General features: G+C 26.1%; 2 protein-coding genes across 4 annotated transcripts in view; both read right to left on the bottom strand.

Annotated features, from left to right (window-relative positions):
- The window catches only part of LOC105361858 (uncharacterized), an 88,280-nt gene extending 74,926 nt beyond the window's left edge, over positions 1-13,354 (bottom strand). For all 3 annotated transcript variants that reach the window (XM_011499138.1, XM_011499139.1, XM_011499140.1), the window contains exon 1: positions 13,051-13,354. In XM_011499138.1, the coding sequence (XP_011497440.1) occupies positions 13,051-13,117 (67 nt within the window). In that variant the 5' untranslated portion in view covers positions 13,118-13,354. The remainder of the gene's footprint in view (positions 1-13,050) is intronic.
- Positions 13,355-17,867: 4,513 nt separating this feature from the next.
- On the bottom strand, positions 17,868-20,849 carry LOC105361857 (holotricin-3-like). Its single transcript, XM_011499137.1, has 6 exons — positions 20,726-20,849; positions 20,640-20,654; positions 19,430-19,447; positions 19,028-19,072; positions 18,444-18,498; positions 17,868-17,937 (listed from the first exon to the last, which is right to left on the bottom strand). Coding segments are annotated over exons 1-6 (189 nt in total). The 5' UTR covers positions 20,781-20,849; the 3' UTR covers positions 17,868-17,936.
- Between the last annotated feature and the right edge of the window lie 979 nt (positions 20,850-21,828).

The raw sequence follows: 21,828 nt of genomic DNA, 5'->3' as shown, positions 1-21,828 counted from the left end.
TATTTTTATATAAAATAATTTAATAACATAGAGCTTCAGACTACAAACACAATTTTATATAAACATTCTTTTTTATTCACATTAATTTTTACAATTATTTTAAATACTTCATTTATAAATATAATTCTTATCGTTTATGTAATATTATACTATTTGTATAAATTATAATCGTCATTTTATGAACAATAGTTGCATAAAACATTCACCACTTACAAATTTTTTTTTATTTTCTACTTCTTTTTCTTTTTCAACGCCAAATATATATTTTTCATTTGTAATTTTAATATAGAAATTCTAATCGTTTAACATTTAGTATTATATATTTATTTCAAATCAATTTTTATTCAATTATAAGAATATTTGGAGAAAACTTATAATGATGAATTATTAATTATTTATATTAAAATGAAAAATATATATAGAGTGTGCAAAATCTACCTTAAAGTTCATAGGGAAAAGAAATAATATTTTGCGCTGCTTAATTTACTTTGACAATATTTATTACATAAATAATTAAAAATAATAATTAATCTTACACATTTGTTTTAAAAATCGTAATATTTCATGGAAGCTAAGGAGCATTTTTTCAATACAGCATTAATATCAAAATTTAGAGAATTTAATAAATAGGTCAATCAATCAAAATAATGTATTTATTTTGTATTCGCAAGTAACGTTATTGTAGATGTAAAGAATTAAAAAATAATGGATAGTCGTTAACTTTTATAATACGTTAGCGAATTCTATGACCATTCTCGATTATGAAGACGATAAAAGTGTGAAAAATTTTCATTTGCTTTTTAATATGTGCCATTTCGATTTGTAATTTGCCAATGGATGTTTCAGCATTAAATAAATTTTATAATTTTTAGCTAAAATCGAAGTATTTAGATGAGTTCACTATCGATAAGCTGATACCGTTTTTTAGTTTCGTTGAAACAATTAATATGTGACGTAAAATGGAGTTTTTAATAGACGATGATGGTTTATTAAAAAAAGCAATAAAGTATGGTGTAGATTGAAAACGTTGTGCTTTTAAAAACTAACCATTTTTTAAAATGTTTTTTATCCTTTTGATAAAGTACAAGAGTACGAAAATTTCTACTAACAATCATTGAATAATTAGTTTTCAATATAAGTATTGAATAATTTCTTGATAATTTCATTTCCATGTGCTTTTAATATTTTTACAGTCACACGTTGATGATTGTGTGCATACTAATTCGCAAATTGAAATATCTTGTTTAATAAATTCTTTCCAGTTAATTTAATAATCTTTTATCACGTAATAATGTACTTATTTTTCGTAGAGAAAAATCAAGGGAATATAAATAAAAAATCGTAGTCCTTCGCGTTTGTATATATGTAGAAAACATCGAAAAAAAAAATGCACTGTTGACTGCCGCCTTCTGTTTTTTTTTTATCTTTTTTTTTACGTCTGGAATTACCCACAGCTATTTCCGGAAGCCAGACTGTAAGAAGGGGATAGAAAACCCCCCGAACAGCATATACGTGCTGACCGGTTATAGCTGCCAAGCGCCAGATAACGACGGGTGGCCAAAGAGCAATGAAAAATCAAGGGGGCGGAGGAAAATAAAAGATATTGGAAGTTAGAGAACAACAGAAAAAAATGTATCGAAAGAGTAACAGATATAGCAAGAACGAGCGAGAAAATACGAATCGTATTTGTATATATATATAATGTGTGTGTGAAGGGAGAGTTATATATATATATATATATATATATATATATATATATATATATATATATATATATATATATATATATATATATATATATATTGATAGTGGACCTGGCAAGTTGGTGAGCGGGGAGGGTGGAAAAGGCATGCTAGGAAAAGAGAGTGACAGGAACGGTGGAACGTAGCAGATCCTTCCTTTCTCTACGTGCTTTAGTGCAGACTGAGCCATTATCTCGGGCGGAAGCGGAAGTGCACTCGGCTGCTCACTCACCTGGTTGCTTCTGATACTATAGAAGGCCTACGTTCGACACGGATGAAGATATTCGTTCGCGTGTGCGTGTGTACAGGCGAATGTGGACGCGTGCTTTTTATTTTTCTTTGAAATCAGCTGCTTTGTGTCATTGTCTACAGCTATGTAATTTTTTGATTTGCTTTCTTTTATAAATTATTTCTCGTGTGTATGCATATCGAAAAATTACTACTACGATTTCAAAAATTTCGTGTTTTGCCTTCGGAAGCTATATTTTTGTAATGCCAATAATACCTTTAAATTATTGCTATTAAGGAGTTCTATACGTTGGTAATCGAATGTAATTATACATCCGCATTTATTATTTCTTATGCGTAATAAATTTGTAGTAATGATTATTATAAATAAAATTGTTCCATATAAGAATTTTATTTTTTCTAAATTACTCGGAAAAATTACTCATATAAGTAACAACTATATAATTAATAATTAAGAATTTTTTTCTTGGCAATTAATATTCAATAGCAGGTTTGATCATTAATAGCCTAATAGTACTAATTATTATTTTTCAATAGATTTAACGAGAAATTTGTTATGATATTATATTAGTTAGTTAAAAATAAGAAACAATAATTAAGTAATTAAGAATATTTCATGGCATATACTGAGTGTAAAAAAGGAAAGTCAATATTTGTACATATATGGATGTATCAATGTTAATTAATCAATGCTAGTTTATAAATTAATAATATATTAATAGTATTAAAGATTTTGGACTATATTGAGGACATAATATCTAATATGATTTCTATTTAGCTTATGAGCACGTTAATTCCGAATGGAAAGTTAACCATCTTCAAATTAATATTAAATCCAAGTTCGTAGTTAATAAATTTGGCATCACCATCTCTTGTTTTGTACTATAAATAATCGCCACAACAATCTACTTTATAGCGTTGCAGAAAAATGAATTTCACAATTTCTATGTTTATTATTATTCGTCGAAAGTCGACCACAGACCAATGATTATAAATTTTAAATGTTCATAAGAAAGCAAATAAAATATGAAAATATGGAGATCAACGTGCATTATAAAAAGCTGGAAAAAAGGTCACAGTAAGGCAACGTGAGAAAAACTCAGCTCTTCAATGACAATACATTATTACACTGCTGCTGTCCCTCGACGTACATATATGCACTTTTATCCTCGCTATCATTGCGCGAAAACGAAGCTCTGGAGACGCCACATGATGAGCCTATAAAGCTTACCCGAGCTATAACGTCATTTATACTTTACGCGCGCGCTTTGAAAGGTGAATGGAAAAACTTACAAAAGATAACTAAACATGAGGCACCAGCAGTACGGCTGTTGGCCTTTGTAACATTAGATTACATTAAAATGTTTTTAAACTATTATTTTTATCCTATGTTTTAAACTATACTTTATGATAACGTACTTTGGTAGAAAAGAAAAAGAACAAAAAATATGCTTAGACTATCTGTAAAAACTTTTAAATTTCTTCCAAAGTGGAAAGACTATAACTATAAGGAGTTAAGAAGAAATAGATAAGTTCTATTCCATTATATTAAAAACTCTCACCTTTCATTGATACAAGGAACAACAAAATCATTATACAAAAAATCATTTTAATAAGGAAAAATTTCAATATTCATTAACTATTATCATTAAAGTTTTATGTTATATATATAAAGTTCTTTTAATATCTAAATTTTTCGATTAACTTGATAAAATATATTTTGTCGAAATTACGTTAAATTAGAAGTACTAAAACTATTAATATTATTACAATATTATTATTTTGAAAAAAAATATTAATTATAATTTTATATGACTAGTAATATTTAAAAATTAATATTTAATTATAATATTTAATATTTAATGAAAATTAATAATTAATATTTAAAGTAATATTTATATCAATAAAATAATTAATTTATAACATAAGTAATTTATGCCGATAACAGTAATACAGGAAGAAGAGTAACAACGTACTGTGTACATTTACATTGAATGTATTCCATACCCCATATTATATATATATATATATATATATATATATATATATATATATATATATATACGATGTAGTAGATTTGAAATTAAACAGATTTTGAATGCAAATTTTTATCTCTTTTTCAAAAAATAGGTTACGTCTTTTTTTATTTCATTTATGTACACAGATTTTTTTTTTATATTGCATACCATCTACAGATATAGACATGTGTATTCTGTAACATTTTATAGCATATAGCGTAGAAATGTGTCAAATTCTCTTGGAAATTGTTATCGTAATCGTAATCAAATTAATTTATACTATTTCGATGAATCTATATCAATGGCTTTTGACAATTGATGAGGACTGACTCTTCATATATAAAGATGTAAATGGATTAAATCTGTGACACGAGAAGCAGCCAAAGGCATTTTTAGTAATAGCGTGAGGGTCAACTACTAGAATGAATTAATTGAATAACTGTTGGGGTCGTAAAAGGAGGCAATAATTTTACCTTTTAATTACAATGAAATAAAATATAATCAATTGCTTTGGCATGTTGTATAACAAATTGAGTAAAATTTATTCATTCGATTCATCCTCTCGTTGTAATAAAAATTATCGTTAAATAGCTTATTATTATAATTCATTGCTATTAGAGACAATATTTTAATAATATACAGAGAGAATGAGAGAAAAATAAAGATAAATATGATTATTGCTAACATCTACCGTGACTACGTTAGATGCAGTTATACTGAATTGAAAAGAAGAAATATTTGCTTAATAAATCTTTTGATTGATAATATGTACACTCAAAAGTGAAAGTCTCTTTTTTCCTTTTAAAAGCAGATATTGGAACTTGTAAATGTCTTGATTTCGACATTATAGCAGCATAATGGGCTCATGAACATGAACCGCTAGGTTCTCAAGTTAACACGCGCCTTATGTACTCAGATTGCCCAGTTCGTAGGGTTCTCTCTCGCTCTCGCTCTCTCTCTCTCTCTCTCTCTCTCTCTCTCTCTCTCTCTCTCTCTCTCTCACCCGTCTCATCATCTTACTCTACTTCTGCCACTTTCTTAAGCCCTTCTCAACTTGCGTACGCTAAAACGGTAATGCCACTGTCTGGATACATATTCTGTTACACAGCTGCGGAAGCTAAATTAATCGCTATAGAAACCATTCAGTTTAATTTGTAGAAGATTTATAAGTGACACCGTACTTGATGTGTTATGCTTCAATTATATAATACAAAACTTCTTCTACCGTTAGTGCTACAAATATCTTATGCATAAATAATTTTGATTTTAAAAGATATTGCAAAAAATATTCCGGTAAATAAAATTACTTCATTGCAATTTTTTTAATCAATTAATTTCGAGAATATTTGTTATTGTACTTAAATTTATCATAAAAATCATGAATATCTCTAATTATTTTCTTTTATGTAAATATGTTTTTCTTAAAGTAAGCAATAAATGGAAATTTTTTTTCACCTCATTGACATAAGTAATGGAAATAATTAAATTTCTATGTAATAAAACAAAATTATTTGAAATATTTCGATTTTTACATAATATTTAATATTTCTTATATATATATATATATGTATATTAAAAAAAAAGCAAAAAAAACAAAAAAACAAATATATATATATATATATTTATTTTTTTGTTTTTTTTTTTGCTTTTTTTTAAACAAATATATATTAGCAAATTTTTTAGTTATAAATTGTTTATATAAATATATATATATATATATTGAAACGCACTTTCATAAAAATTTATTTTTCTCCCTTTATTAACCTTATATTGTCGACTAACTCAATTATTCATACATTTTGGGTGCCATTACTAATCCCATTTTGTATGTCTCGCATTCTCGTATAATGTAATAATTCAAAGATGTTAGTTTAATCGTCAAAGCACGAAACAGATTTTAATCCTCTTCAATATTCATTGTTGTGGCAGACAATTGTCGATTGGAACTTGCACAGGTGGTTGCTTTTCCATGCCTTTCCACTAAAATTGAAGCTTCCGATGGGAATAGGGATTTGCCTGCCAATTGTAACCGGCTGTCAATCTTTGCGGTTACCTAGTCTGAATGATCTTGTCGAGTATTATTGGAGCCTATGGAGCCTATAGTGTGCTTTCTGTGTTGGATGTTTTAGTTCTCATAAAAATATAATGTGGGAAAATGTCGATTTTACAAGTTGCTCGCTTAGGGACTCGAGTAGTGCAGTTTTTTAAACTTTACGCAGCGAAGAACCGAAAGAGCCCGTTGGCCTTTGTCATTCGATATTCAATTCACGTATATTGATTAGAAGTAATTAGTTAAAATAAAGTATAAAATTATATTATTATATATAACGATATAGAAATTTTATGTTTATTTTAAAAAATTTTATCGTCAATCGCATAATCAATTATTACCTTTGGAAGTCTTCTTTTTTTATTTTTTTTTTCATTAATACGAGAAGAGATAAGTATCCGTCTTCTAAAAAGAAAAAAATTAAAAAAACAAACATTTGAAAATACAATGGACGGGCTTTTAAATGCTGAGTTTACAATACGTTTACCCACATAATTTCCAGCAAATATTCTTTTTATTTTTAAAACAGTGAAAAAGTTGCTTGAAACATCTTCTGCTTTTGATTAATTTTTTTATGAAAATGATTTGAGAACTTGTCGAAATTTTTCTAGGTATTCTGTGCTCCAGCTTGTGTGCAAATAATGGAAACAACATACGGTTGACAGTTTCATCGAGTAGACAGCGGATTTGTGCTATTACAAAGATTGTTTTCCAGTCTGGCTACTGTCCAAGGCGCCACATCTCCAATACCATCTAAATTCTCTTCAGTGTTCCTGGTTGTGCAAAAGTGATTTCACTCAGCCAATTAAATTAAAACAGTAGTCGATGAGATAAAAAAAGAAATGTGAATGTAGAGGCTCGTCCTATACGAACGAACTCCCACTCTACTCCCGTACTCTGATTAATTTTGCAGCATTGAAAACTAAATTCTTTATATATATTTTAAAAGTATTTGTTCTTTAATTATTTATCTACTCTTAACATGTCGTGTGCTTGTTAAGATGAGAAACAAATATCCTACAATGCCAAATGAATCATACTAAGTTAAGAAATTTATAATTTTCCTTATTATAGTGTTTGTCTTTTATTATGAAATGTTTTAGCTTTGAAAATTGAAATGGTTTAAAGAACAATTATATCTGTATAATCAATCAATATTCAATATGATTATATAATACATTCAAATTTCTTTATGCTATTTACTGATGTTTGCGCAAACTTTGATAAATTTCGAAAAAATTTGTATATACCCATGGAAGTTAATTTTTAAACATTATTTCATATGGAAAAAAAAAAGTTTTTGGTATGCGAATTCCTTTGATGGAAATTGTTAAAGTGAGTGTGACTTTGTGGGTGTGTGTAGGTGGGCGGTTGAGCGTGGCTACGTGAAGGAGCGAGGGTACCATTAAACCTCTACTCACTTTTATGTGAATAATCAGGATTTTCATGTAAATGTTTTTACACGTACAGAGATGGTGCCACATCCAAATAAATATATTACTCGCTACTTGAAAATACTTTCAGTTAGTAATTATAATATAAACATAATATAAATATTGTTGTTTAATGTTTTCTTTTTTTTTTTTTTTTAAGTATTTGATTTAGGAGGTAGAATGCGATTCGCACATCAAAATATTAAAACAATATTTTATACTATTTATACTACTAGTTCGTTACTCTTTAGAATTTAGTTTAATGCATAAAATTTAATACTATAGGCATTACATCATAAAAAATACATTCGTTTTTATTAGATATTTACTGCTAGTCATATGTTTGCTGTATTTTAATGCTATTAATACCCAACGAAATTGTACTTTTTCGTCCGATTTTTGTGTCAAAATAATTGAGAAAATTTATCGAATAATATTAAAATAAAATTAATAATTTACTATAATCATTGTATATACATACGTCTGCAGAATTGGTTTATTTACAAAGAAATCGAGGAACGTTATATGTTTAGATGGAATGTAATTTAGAAGTAATTACAAAAAATATAAATTCTAGTATGAATTTGTAGAAAATGTAAAAACATGAATTGTTCTGTAAGCTTGGGAATTTTTAATAAGGTTAGTAACGTATGATGGATGTCACCTCGAATTTATTTCATTTATTAACCATTTTATCATTCACATAAACGTATGTGAAATATAGCACGTTCTTTTTGCATAAAATATAATAATGATTTATTATAATTGTTTTAACTAAATTACATGTTTATACATTGCACTTCGAAAGTTCTCTACTAATATAAATCAATTAAAAAATAAATTTTATATTGACAGTGCATTTTTTATTTTAAATATTTTTGTTATTTACATAATATATCAAGTTTTTCACTACTAAATATAATATTAAATTAAAACATCTTTTCATTATAGCATTGAAATAACAAAAATAATTAACTCAAATATTTTAAAAATATTCCGCGTATTTTAATTAAAGTTTTTTAATACTGAAAATAATAACCTATTAAATTTTCTATACAAATAAAATTGATGGCAAAATTTTCTTATGAAAATACTAGTATTTAGCTTAAATACATAATCAAATATTTTAACATTGAGTTAATAATCTATTTTAATATGGCTTCATTCTATAAATTATTAAAAAATGTTAACCAATGCAGCTTTATCATGCTTTATTCTTTTATTGTTTTTTTTTGTCTCTTTTATTTTATTATTATTATTATTATTATTATTATTATTATTATTTTTTTTTTTTTTTTTTTTTTTTTTTTTTTTTTTAAATACCCTGAAACTCAATACTAATTAATTGAGATAAGTACTGGATTATATATTAATACATTTTATCCAATATTATATAATTTTAATTTGATATAATATTTACATTTGATAGTACAATTCATCATAGCAACAGTTCATCCAGAAACTTTTGACAATATAAATTAAAAACTTGCATGAATTTGGGAACTTATATAAATTGCAAAGTCTAATCCCAAATGATCGGCTTAAATTAAAGAGGGCGGCTATTGCGTTCTATAATGAATAATAGCAGTGCCAAAGTACCTACCGTGATTTTCCTGATTAACAAAACCATACGCAATGAGACTTTCAAATATTTATAACCCTTTTTGTCATTCAATAAAATTTTATTATGGTGTAACAATAGTCAAAGTGATATTACAGTTTAAGCTACATATGCTTGAAATTAGTAGGAATTAAAATGTTTATAGGAATGGCTGAAAAACGAACGCTACATGTTCAAGTGCAAGCTTGACAAAGTTTTGCTTCATGCAATGTACGATTATTAATCAATGACAGAGAAATTTCTGATCCATATTTTATTATGTGTTTTATGTTTGAAAAATTTATCTGGTTTATTTTTATTTATTAGCGTTTTATAGATTATTTAATTGGAAAAGGCAAAAATATTATTGTGTTTATTATTATTCTTATATGTATCGTTTACAATGATTATCAAGCAATTCAAATTTTAATGATAAAAATTCTTGTAAAAAATTAAGATTTTAATAATTGTATATTTTTTAATAATAATATTTTGGATAATTTATACTAATAAACACACTAATTTGTCGCTCTCAATATTGATTGCAAATTAATTTAACAAAATCTTTATTATTATGATTCTTATTAACAAAATTTTTAATAATAAATTATTATTTTTAACATTCGTTTATATTTATTAATAGTTAATTTCATGTTAATAATCTTTAAATAATATATTATTATAGCTTCTTGTACCAAACACAGAATTATGTAGTAGCAGGGAGTGACAAACAATGAAATTATTTAAGTTTAACAAATACTCATAGGTAATATTTGCTATGCATTGCTCATATAATGAAATTTATATTAAAAATTTTTAATGCAAATTCGTTACGAACTCGTGTGCTTTTTATAAAATTATTTTGAATATTAATATTTTTCATTTCTTTTATAAAATTCAATTATAAAAAATTTTTTTTTTACACACAATAAAGTAATAAATTTCATATTTATACATTAACAAAATTTATATAATTAAATGAAAGTTGTTGTAATTACAAAATTTTTGCTATAATTATTTAATGTCTAAATAAATTATGATAAAAAATATTAATGAAATTTTGTTTACAGTTTTACTACTAGAGGTCATTTATAGTATAAAACATATGTAATTTGAATGAAATATTGTATTATTTGATAAAATTGAATTTTCTTATTTATTTAGCACGTTTATCAGCAATTTTTAATATATCAAAGGTAAGATCAATGTACTTCGTAGACTATCATCTCAATCACTGGAATCGTTTTTAATTCACGAGTTCATTCATTCTTTCTCGAAAATCTTTTGCATGATCATTGAAAAGGGTCAGAGGAGTTTTAAAGGATTGTAGGAGCTAAGCTTCATTCGCCTGACAAAATAAAAATAATAGAATATTCAGACAAAATACATTTTCATTATACCAGTTCATCGTTTTCATGTAACGTAAAAACTTTATAATGCTGTATGAAAAATGCATTTTCCATTATATTTTATAAATAATAATGTGTAGAATATTTAAAGTTGTTATTTATATTAATTATTTCAATGATTTTAGGCGCAAGATAATTTAATAATTTTGCCTTTTTAATATTGTTACGAATGTTCAAATTAATAGAAATATGTTTGCTTTTAATAATTAGTCAAATGAATTTCGATTTATAGAATTTACAATATAGAATACATATTTACATACTGGCTAGGCTTATAATTCTAAAAATTAATGCTAAATATTGAAATTTTCAATTAATTATAAGGCCTTTCTAGTACTATTAGTATATTAGTAGACCACTATTAGTAAACGAGGGAGTTTTATGAATTCTACAAAATTCAATTTTATATAATATTATGCAAAAAATCTATACTGCTATACGAATGAACTAGGATTGTTCATTTGAAACTACTTTAATTGGACAATTAGAATAAGCATAAAGTAAATATAAAATTCTTCAAATGCAAATGAATAGTAAGAAACTTACAATAAATACACCGAATTGTATAATAAATTTTCCTTCATAAGGGAAATCCAGTTACTCTATATACGCATACGAAAATTTTAATGTTAGTATTTACTCGTAGTCGCATTGCCCACCCTCTCACTCCACTAATGCTGCAAATGTATTTCCTTCTTTTTCTATGTCTATATTTACTACCGCACATTTTTATATTCAAGTTTCCAAACACTGACCCAATTTCGCAGTAACATCGTAAAACGGACGCGCTTATTTACAGTTTGTGCAATGCTTGATATAGTAGAAAAAATTTTAAGGCCACACACACACACCCAGAGAGACAGACATATATATATATATATATATATATATATATATATATATATATGTCTCAAGCTCTATCCTTTTATATTTTCCGTCTGCTTTTCTCCTCTTATGTTCATTCTTAATCCCTCAGCTTGGGATATTTAGCTTTAAATTTGCCTCGTGCTCGTGTGCTTAAGACGATACGCATACCACTGATTCTTCATTTCTAATATTCTCCTTATAACTAATTACAATCTATCAATTACCGCGCGATTATATTCCACATTTTTTTATAGGACAAAAGAAAACGAATGTTAAATATCTTTATCATAGGTGACATATCAACTTGATGTCAAATACTGACGGTTTATTATTATAATAAATTTTACATACATTTTACATTCAATAGGAATTGATCATCAACTAAAGATAAGAAGTAATAAATATTTATACGTCACAAAATGGTTTCAATAAATCGAATGCATTAGTATATTATTTTTTTACAAATCCTATGTATTAACGCGTTGTTGCATTAATCGGCCAATCATAGAAAATAACAGATACCATACCGTAGAAAAAGCGTACAATAAATCGTTCTTTTGTTTATATCATTTGTCAACACTATTGAATATTTTATAATATATTCATATTAGAGACTGGAATATTGTAGAACTGATTTATATAATTCATACAACGTTTATTATAATAAGATCAAATTATGTATACCTGATAAATCTTAATTTAATAAACGCATTTAAATATAGACTTGAAAAATAAAAAAAATATTTTAAATGGCTCATGCAATATAGAATTTACATGTGTACGTATGTGTATGCTTTTTATTGCCTACAGCATGAGCCAGAGAAGGAAGTAGACACTGGAAGAATGAGAAAATGAAAGAGTAAAAGAGTGTGCGATAGATGGAGAGAGCGAGAGAGAGAGAGAGAGAGAGAGAGAGAGAGAGAGAGAGGCACAGACTGCGAGTGAGTAGAGAGATAGAGGGAAAACACGTGTATAGCATAAGTTTAGCCGAAATCTACCAGTAACTATCTATATTTCTAAGGATTTTAACTTTTTTTTTTTTTTTTTTAATCAAGTAACGTATTTGTGTGTTTATTTATAATTCGTAGAATTTTATTACATTCACAGAATTTAATTGTAGAGAAGTGTTTCTATTTAGTAGTGTTAATTTTATTATATAACGGGTATGTAAAAATTTTTGTAATATCAAATCAAACATGTTCTACTTTCAGTTAATGTTTCAAATGTATTATATGAAAATTTTCTTAAAATTATTTAGATATTAAATATTAAAATATTTTTGATTTCATTCGAGCGACCTACACGCACATATATCACACGCGCAGGCACGCACCCATACACGCACACCACACGCACACCACACGCACACATCGCACCCCCACACACAATCGTCAAATTTATAACCGTAGTACCGTGAAAAAAAATTAAATTTCCCCGAATTATTAATTTTACGAATTAACCTCTGGCAACTGTGTAATTATTACAATGATATGCCAAATAATCATATTACTTACTAATTAATTATGGCCTATTAAAGTAATATGTCAAAGAATGATGTTTCGTCTTTTCTATAAAATTCTATCATCGGCATAATGCCACATGATACTCGGCAATAATCCAATTGAAGTCACTAAAGGCTATCCGCCGAGTCGACAAATGAAAATAAACGACGCGTCACTAACCTTGAAAGTAAGCGATAACCAAGAGGAATGACATTAGCAAAGAACAACATTTCGGATAATATCCCATGCTGGCTGACTGGTGCTAACGTATCACTCACAAGCGATTACGAAAACAAGGCGTCGAATCACTTAGGAAGCATCTAGGACACGCGCCACCTTCCCGCCGTCTTCTCGGCCAGCTGGCGATACGCATCAGCGGGCTGGGAGGGGGTGGCTACAACGGCACTCGCGCATGCGAAGGGATAAAGGAGACGAGACCGGCACCGTGCACACCGCGGAACTGAGCCAAACTAAGCGCCGGAGGCGGCCAACAGCGACCCCAAACCCTGCTGCCACTCGCCAAGCCAACCCCCCACCATAATGCGCTGCTCGCGACGACGACGGCGTCGGTTTCGCACCGATGCATTTGCGTGCGTCGGCCACGGCAGGAGAGCGACATTGCCTGCACCCTCGACCGGCCCTCGGCTGGCCCCCTCAGCCGGTCCCCTCACCTGGGGGTAATTCGACTCCTCGACACGGGCGCGCTTTCGAATCCAAAATTTCGGTTCGCTATTATCATGGCATATTGTTATGCGTGGGTTACGATAACGTAATTTTCCTTATTTTTTCCATCCAAGTACATTTTCCTGCTACTGCCTCACACTCTCATTAGTCTCGCCTTCTTTCACTCATTCTTAGACTTGAGTATTTTCAAATCATACGTAAATCGAAGTGCATTATAGGAGCAAGCAATTAACCTCGACCTTTTTAAAGATCAAAATTTTATCTTTCACATGGTAAACAATCAAATTCACTCTTAAAATCTATTTTGTCCCTTTATTTTAATGGAAAATATTTATCACTGCTCACATCATAAAATTTAGCATATAACCGTAATGTTAATAAAACACTCGTCGTTAATTCCTATTTACAAGTGACTGAATCTATGCAATAACAAAATTATGTATATACGTATAAATTATAAACGTTTTCGATAATTATATATACAATATTAATTTTATTCAATTTTTGTTTTTTGTTCTTTCTTCTGCATTCAGAGATAATATGTAGATAAATATATTCTCACGACGGGGACAATAAATACGTAATGAAAGATGCAAATTATATATTATACATTCCAATATATCATTTATTTAAATGATTTTTCCCATTCCCAATTGATACTCTAGCAATTTCATGCAAGTTATTTATAGTTAATCGATAATAAATTGACACATGTTTTATTTCATTCCCATGGAAGTATAGATATTTTGCAGTAAAATAATATAACTTTTCATACATTCTCATGACGGCAATTTCAATAATGTTACACGATTAAATTATTTTATCCACCATGTGACCTTAACATCACCGATACGAAATTAGATAAAAGAAATAAAAATAATTTAATCTACTAATTGACTTATAGTCCAAATTTTAAATGATTCCCTTAAATCACAAGCAAACTTTACTAATAATTGTCATGATACACCCGATGATTTATGGATGAATTTTTAAAAATAATTATTCATAAGAGATTGTTGAGAAATTATTTTTCTCAATCGATTTTTTTTCTCCTTTTTTGCAAGCTGCAGAAAATCAATTGTGAATTAAATACATTAATAATTAATTTTTGTCTTTCATTTTTATTTAAAATCTAAGTTTATTATATATGGATAAACTTGGTAGATTCAAAAGTGTAGTATTGCGCAAAGACTATTTTTTTTTTTTTTAAATAAATAATTCAAAAGTCTCATATAATAAATATATGTAAGAAATATTAACAACTATTAAAAAATATCTGCCTGTAAAATAAACACTTATTAATGTTTTTCATAAATATTTTTTAGAACTAAATATACTCTTCCTTTATGAAAGCTCATTGCTATAAGTAATGCAGACAGTATATATATTTAATATACCATTCATGAAAAATAATAGACTACTGATTACATTTGTGAATTTAATTTTATTGCTCGCATCATTCATTACCTTGATTAAACATTTTTTCCATAAATGAAGTAAAAATTTTGAATTGAAAATTAAATTATGAAAAATATACCTTCAAGAGCATTAACATTCTTTTTATATCAAGACTATTTACTTCAAACAATAGTTTTCTATAGCATCTGTTATGTAATCTCCACCGTACTTGGAAATTCTTTTTTATGACCTATGATCGTTCTTACGTATAATCGGCTCGGCATAATAAAACTTTAAGAAAAAAGAATTTAATTTTTAATTAAATAATGTTTTATATTCTTTATAAACTTTTTGAAATATGATTTTGAACATTTATACAATAATTAATTAAATAATATAATAGACAAATATTTAAAATGAATTTGAAGGGAATTTTATTATATTCTCATTTACGTCTTCGAAAAAAAAAAAAAAAAAAAAAAAAAGGAACATTGAGTAAATAAAAAAAAAGGCAAGTTTATACTTTAATTTCGTTTTAATTAATTGTTTAACCTCTACTTCTTATTATTCTTCGTTGTAATTAAAATCCTCCATAAATACTTAGTTTTTATGAATTGTACTCTTTATTTTTGATAAATAAATTTAGAAAATTTAGAGAACTTGAACATTTTCGAATTAATAGAAGACGCGCTAATATTCTACGCGTTAACGACGCTCATTTAAACGGTTATTTTACAGTAACAAAGCATGAATATGAATAATCGACTTCAAAATTCGACTTATATATATGCACATAAATTTCAATACAAAAAATGAAGTTTTAATGATTGTCGAGGTTAAGTTTCAAACACATTTTATAACTTTATTGCCAAAAATGTTGAGAGAAAAAAATTTTCATTATTATCTAACTATTATAATATCTTAACTAGTCGGATAATACGTTAAATGACAAATTTACATCACAGAGCCCAGACATTCCCTTTCGGTGCAAATAACCGGCTCAAGTACTACGGAATAGAAAATTTTTAAATATGATCTAATGGCGATTTAAATAGTATGCGTTACGGCGATACCTTGAAATTATTTCATCATACGCGCCGAAAGCGTCAATGATCGTAGCAGCCGCTCGCTCGTGCTATTTCTAAAACTATGTCATGCGAATGCTCATCCCGAAAAAACTAGCCAATGCCTATTTTTTCGTTAATACATTAGAATTTTATTATTTCGCTCGTTAGCTTGCTGAATAATAGAGATTTAGTGATTTTTGCGATATTGTTGTTGTTGTATTCATATACTGGCAATTCTTTAATAATATGTTGTTTTTCTTATTTAATTTCAAAAATAATTTTACCTTCATCATTTTGCCTGGCTCGCACAAGGATAAAGTAACAATCAAATTCATATAAATATAATCGATATAGTTGTTTTGAATCGTCTACATGATTAATTACTTGATGAACGTAGTAACTGTTAATTATTCTATTTTCTTATTACATATTTAAATAATTTAATTGTCTTCTCGATATATCATTTGTATTATACTAGATCAATTGATGGCATATAATATGGTAACGATTTTTAGAAGAACGATATAATTGAAATAAACCCTTTTCCATTCAAATACTAATAAAACAGTAATAATGTTGACATACAGTCATATTGTGTGCCTAAATTGGTATTTTTCTTTTAATTTATTATATTTGCTATAATAATTTCGTTTAATAGCCATGCCATTATAAAACAATTGCTAGTTAAATGTATAGATAGCCTTTTGAAACATGGCCCATCTGTTCCTAAATAAAAAGAATATTCAGTTAAAACAGAAAAATAATTCATTTCTATAATTATGAATTTGAAAATGTAGGTTTAAGCCTACCATTGCTGTGGAATGCAAATGTCACGAACAACTGACATTCGGTGAAAAGTTCTAAAAGTACGCCTCTCACCATTATTCATGCAGGATTTCATTTTTATTATTTTTTATTATTATTGTTTAAATAATTAGTGACTTAGAAAATTATATAAATAATATTACTGTAATGATAATAATGTATCGAATAAGGTCTAGAATGATTATAATAATCCTCTTTAATTATGTTTTTATAGATTGCTTTATTGCATAAGAAAGATAAAATATTGGTTGTTTTTTTGTTTTTTTTTGTTTTTTTTTTGTTTATAAATATTTAAGAATTAAATAAAAAAACAAAAAAAATTGTGAATTAGAAATTTAATTTAAAAATGTTGGTAATAATCGCGATACGTTTAGATACTTAAAACATATAAAAATAATAATTATTGATCAGAACAAAATAAAATAATCACATAGAATTTGTAAAATATTTTTTTTTTTTACAGCTTATTTATTTTTAATGTTAGCAATATATCCAATGAGAAAGAAATTAAGGAATTATAACGAATTCACGAGCGAGCAAATTCGTAATGAAATTTAACAAAAATAAATTTCTATTTAACAATTTCTTTTAAACCATAATCTATAAATAGTTCCAAAAATTTAAAAAAAGTAAACTTAAGTAAAGTATTTAAAAACTTCATTAAAATTAATGCCATTAAAACATAATTATAAATTGTAATTATGAAATTTTGTTAAAATATATTAAATCAGTAATAAATAAAATATTTCATCATTAATGTTCTTGGACGGAAATCATAGTTTTATATTAAAATTTATAATTGAATTAACTGTTACGAATTCAATAGAAAAATGTAGTTTCGCAAATATTCACTATTAACATATATTTATTTCGTGCATAGAATGCAATTTTCAAGTACATTTTTATAATCTGTGTATTCGTTGGATAATAAAACGGTAATTTTGTTAACTAAAAAAGAATATTTTAATTTTAACTTCATCACTATAATTACATATATCGTATTTCAAATATTTCTTCTTTTATAAACTTTTACTCATAGCTGTTAAATTCAAGGTTACATTATTCATCCGGGCTCATCATATTCGATATCACTCTAAAATAAAGAGAGGTATTTTATTAAAATAATTACAATCATGTAACATATAATTTTCATAAGCAGCCTATTCACTTTAAGATGTTAAAAATCTAAAAAAAAAAAATTTTTAATTTAAATTTAAAAATCCATTTTTAGTTTTAACCAGTTATAAAACAATAATACGAATTTTTTTAATAATTAATGTATATCCTATATATCCCTTCTACTTTTTTTCACATAATCCTTGTTTCTATTGATAAACAATTTATAAGTAAGCGGAAAGACAATTTTTTTTTATAAAGGCACATTCAATGTGTAATACAATAGAAATTAATTTATATACAATGTACATACAATGTACAAACAGCGCCTCACGCTTTCTTCACTCAAATCGATCGATTTAATAATTCAGAGATTATTTTAACATTATTATCCTCAAAATGAATGTGCTAAAATCTAACTTTATTTCAAACAGTTTATTAACCTGAGTACAATAATTATACAAACATTACAAGTGTACTTACCAGCATACTTTACCAGCGTGGCCACTACCTTTGCCGCCGCCTTTGCCAGCATGTCCTGTACGATAAAAATTGTAGTTAAAAGAATGTACAATACATTTATGGATTATGAGAATATGAAGAATTTACTTCAAACATTTTAAATTAATGTAAATAAGAAGAAATTCAGCGTGAAAATAAGAATTAAAAATTGTATTTGAAAGTTCAAGTTAAATTAAGCAATGATCAATTATTTTCAATATATCTTCTTAAATTATTATTATACGATTTTTTTTTCTTTTATTTTAGGAATTGTTTTATTTATGTTTAATGAATATTTAACATAAATTTTTCTAAAATTGATATTTAGATAGAATGACGTTTTACTAAAATGACTATTCCCGATAAAATTTGACATTACTTATTTGTAGGTTTAAAGTATTTGAGTGTTTAAAGTAATTTTTTTTTCAAATTTCTCCACTACAGTCTGAATATATAGAATGATGTGCATTAATTATGTTACTTAAAGATACAAGACATTTTGAATTTAATATTATATAGGTCAATAAGTAAAATAATAAAATAAATCAAATAAATTGACTGCTTACCTGGACCTTTGGGATGACCTTTAGGATGACCATGGCCACTTTTAACTACATAACAAAATGTTATAATATGTAGATATTTTTATAAATTTACATTCTCTTAATTTATTAATCCAAATAAGTTTGACGATAGTTAATTAATAATTTTTTATTTTATAAAAGTATCGGCTTATCGGCTATTTTATCAATAAAATTATAAGTGATAATACTTTATATTATGTATGTATATATATATATATATATATATATGTGTGTGTGTGAAGAGCATTTATTGAAAAAAGCATATTCTTTATTGCAATTAATTAAATAAGATAATTTCATATGTATAAGAAGCATTTATTGTATTATGTTATGAAAGATAATATTCATTCAATAAAAATGTTGAACCAGAACTGAAAAATTTACCTTTACTTGGACCAGCTCCTGGAAAACATACAATTAATAATCCAAATTAATAACATTGGTATAAATACACAAATTCGCACTCACACGCACGCTCACACACGGAAAATATACAATAGGATATAAAAGCCTTTATATTAAATATTTCTTTGCTTTAGATATTAAATTATTAGTTGATAAACAAGTATAGATTCTGGAAAAAATTTTAAATGTCAAATACAAATATTTATAATTTTATACGACAAAAATTTTATTCATATAATTTGATTCATTAGTATTCTAATGAATTTATTTTTATTTTGTTAAAGTTAAATTAATTTATACATAGGATATCGATATTCAATAAATTGACCCAATTTTAATCTATTAAAAATATGTTAAGAACTATAGTATTTAATTTGATTACATAATTACATTAATCAATTAATTAATTGTATATAAAATGTAATTGCTAACTCTCATTTTATTTGATAATAAACTTTTTATTTCATAACAGTTTTAGATAGTTAGGTAATTTCTTATTGATATTTGTAATAAATTTATTTTAATTAGTATATAAACTAATTAAAATAGTATGTAATAAACTTAAGAATGCACAATAATGTACATTATATAATAAAAAGAAATTGGTTTTTAATTAATGTTAATAAATTATCTAGAGTATTCTATTTTATATGGCTTGTTTAATTATTATTCATCTGTATTCTATTCAATTAAAATTTAATCTTTTTTCTATTTTGGACAGTAAAGCGTTTAGTAACTGAAAATAATATAAATTAAGGTACTTTCTTTATTGTTAAATTCGTTAGATTAAATATAATTGCTTTATTAATGATAGTTATAATATCACCTATAATGCGAATATATTATGCGAATGTAATATAATAAACACATCTACGAAAATATACTGCGAATAAATAATGCCCTTACCTCTTACAAAAAATAATATCCTTTAATTAAAATATTAATTATTGCTTGATATAAAATACACATACTTTATGTTAGAATATAAATTCAATTTGTAATAACTAGCTTATATTTTTCTTCCTTTACATTTTTTTCACACTTATCGTTACCTTACTTTACAATTAAAATTTACTGTTTTCATTTTTCTTATTATAGGAGGCAATAATAAAGATATATGCAAATTTAAGTAATAATTAATAAATATAATAATAAAATGAAAAAGTAATTTATGATAATCAGCACGTACCGTCGGTACCAACTCCTGTAGAATAGAAAATAAATTATAATTTAGTTATTGCAGGTTTATAAGCATTTATGCAATCGAATACATACCGTGGACGAATATTATACATGCAAGAAAAATTATTAAATTTAAGAGGATTTTCATTTTAAAAATTTTTATTAAATATTCTAAATAACAACAAGACGTCTTAATATGGTTGGTAGAGTATATCTAATTCATTTGTAGTAGAAATCTGGATTTAAATAGTGAGAATAACCAATTTACGTGCACGAAGTATCTTTGAATTATCTTTAATTGTCATTTTATGGTTTTGTTATTCAAACCAATGCATGGAATATTTATCACGATTCATATGTTTGTTTATGATGCACATATCGACTTCTTACACGTTAAAAATATCATATATAAGATAATCTAAGAATGCTTCAAGAATATTAACACTTACAAGTATCTGATGATTAATATTGTGCTAGTTAGAAGGCAAAAAAGCATTAAAGCCAAACATTAAAAATTGAAACATTTGTATAACATAAAACTATTAATATTAAAGTTTCAAAATTTAAAACTGACTTAGGTAATAAAATTCTTTTTTATATTTTGTAAGCTATTTGGCAAAGCAAAGGTTATCGAATACTGGAGAAATAGGTCATAAATAATTTGCATTGGTGCTGAATCTTCAACTTATTAAAATTACGTCTTTAACAGTGTTGATACTCATTTTATCTGCATTAAATAACATAAAATAATTTTATCAAGTTCGTTAATGTAATAAAAGCTTACATCTATTCGGAAGTTAACATATTATTTCATGAACATTACAAAGTTTGTTTCATATTCATGAAAATAATGTTAATAAAACAGTTAATTTGCATATAAACGTGGATCTTGTATGGATAATTTTGAATTAATGTAAAAAAAAAAAAAAAAAAAAACATTCTCTTTAAAGGGTTAAAATTACATATTTGAGTAACTAATTATATTAAATTGAATTGAACTATCGTTAAGTTCGTACTTAGACCAAATTTGTTTATACATGTTATAATAACCGTTGAAAGTGTAGAAAAATTTGTATGTTAAAAATTGAATTTATTACATAAATTATTAAGTAAATTAAATAGAACAATAAATATATTGAATAAATAAGTAAAACTTGAAATTATATTAAGCGATAGGGGGGGGGGGGGGGGGGCGT

The sequence above is a fragment of the Ceratosolen solmsi genome, unplaced genomic scaffold (assembly GCF_000503995.2).
Source record: "Ceratosolen solmsi marchali unplaced genomic scaffold, CerSol_1.0 scaffold2, whole genome shotgun sequence".
Taxonomy (NCBI): Eukaryota; Metazoa; Arthropoda; class Insecta; order Hymenoptera; family Agaonidae; genus Ceratosolen; species Ceratosolen solmsi.
Note: the sequence above shows the minus strand (reverse complement) of the source record. Positions and strands in the feature narration are given on the sequence as shown.

Excerpts from the sequence above, each read along its gene's own strand:
- LOC105361857 (XM_011499137.1), bottom strand. The coding sequence starts at position 20,780 with ATGAAAATCCTCTTAAATTTAATAATTTTTCTTGCATGTATAATATTC. Across the intron at positions 18,499-19,027 it reads AGGTCATCCCAAAGGTCCAG|GACATGCTGGCAAAGGCGGC; the intron begins GTAAGCAGTCAA and ends TTTATCGTACAG.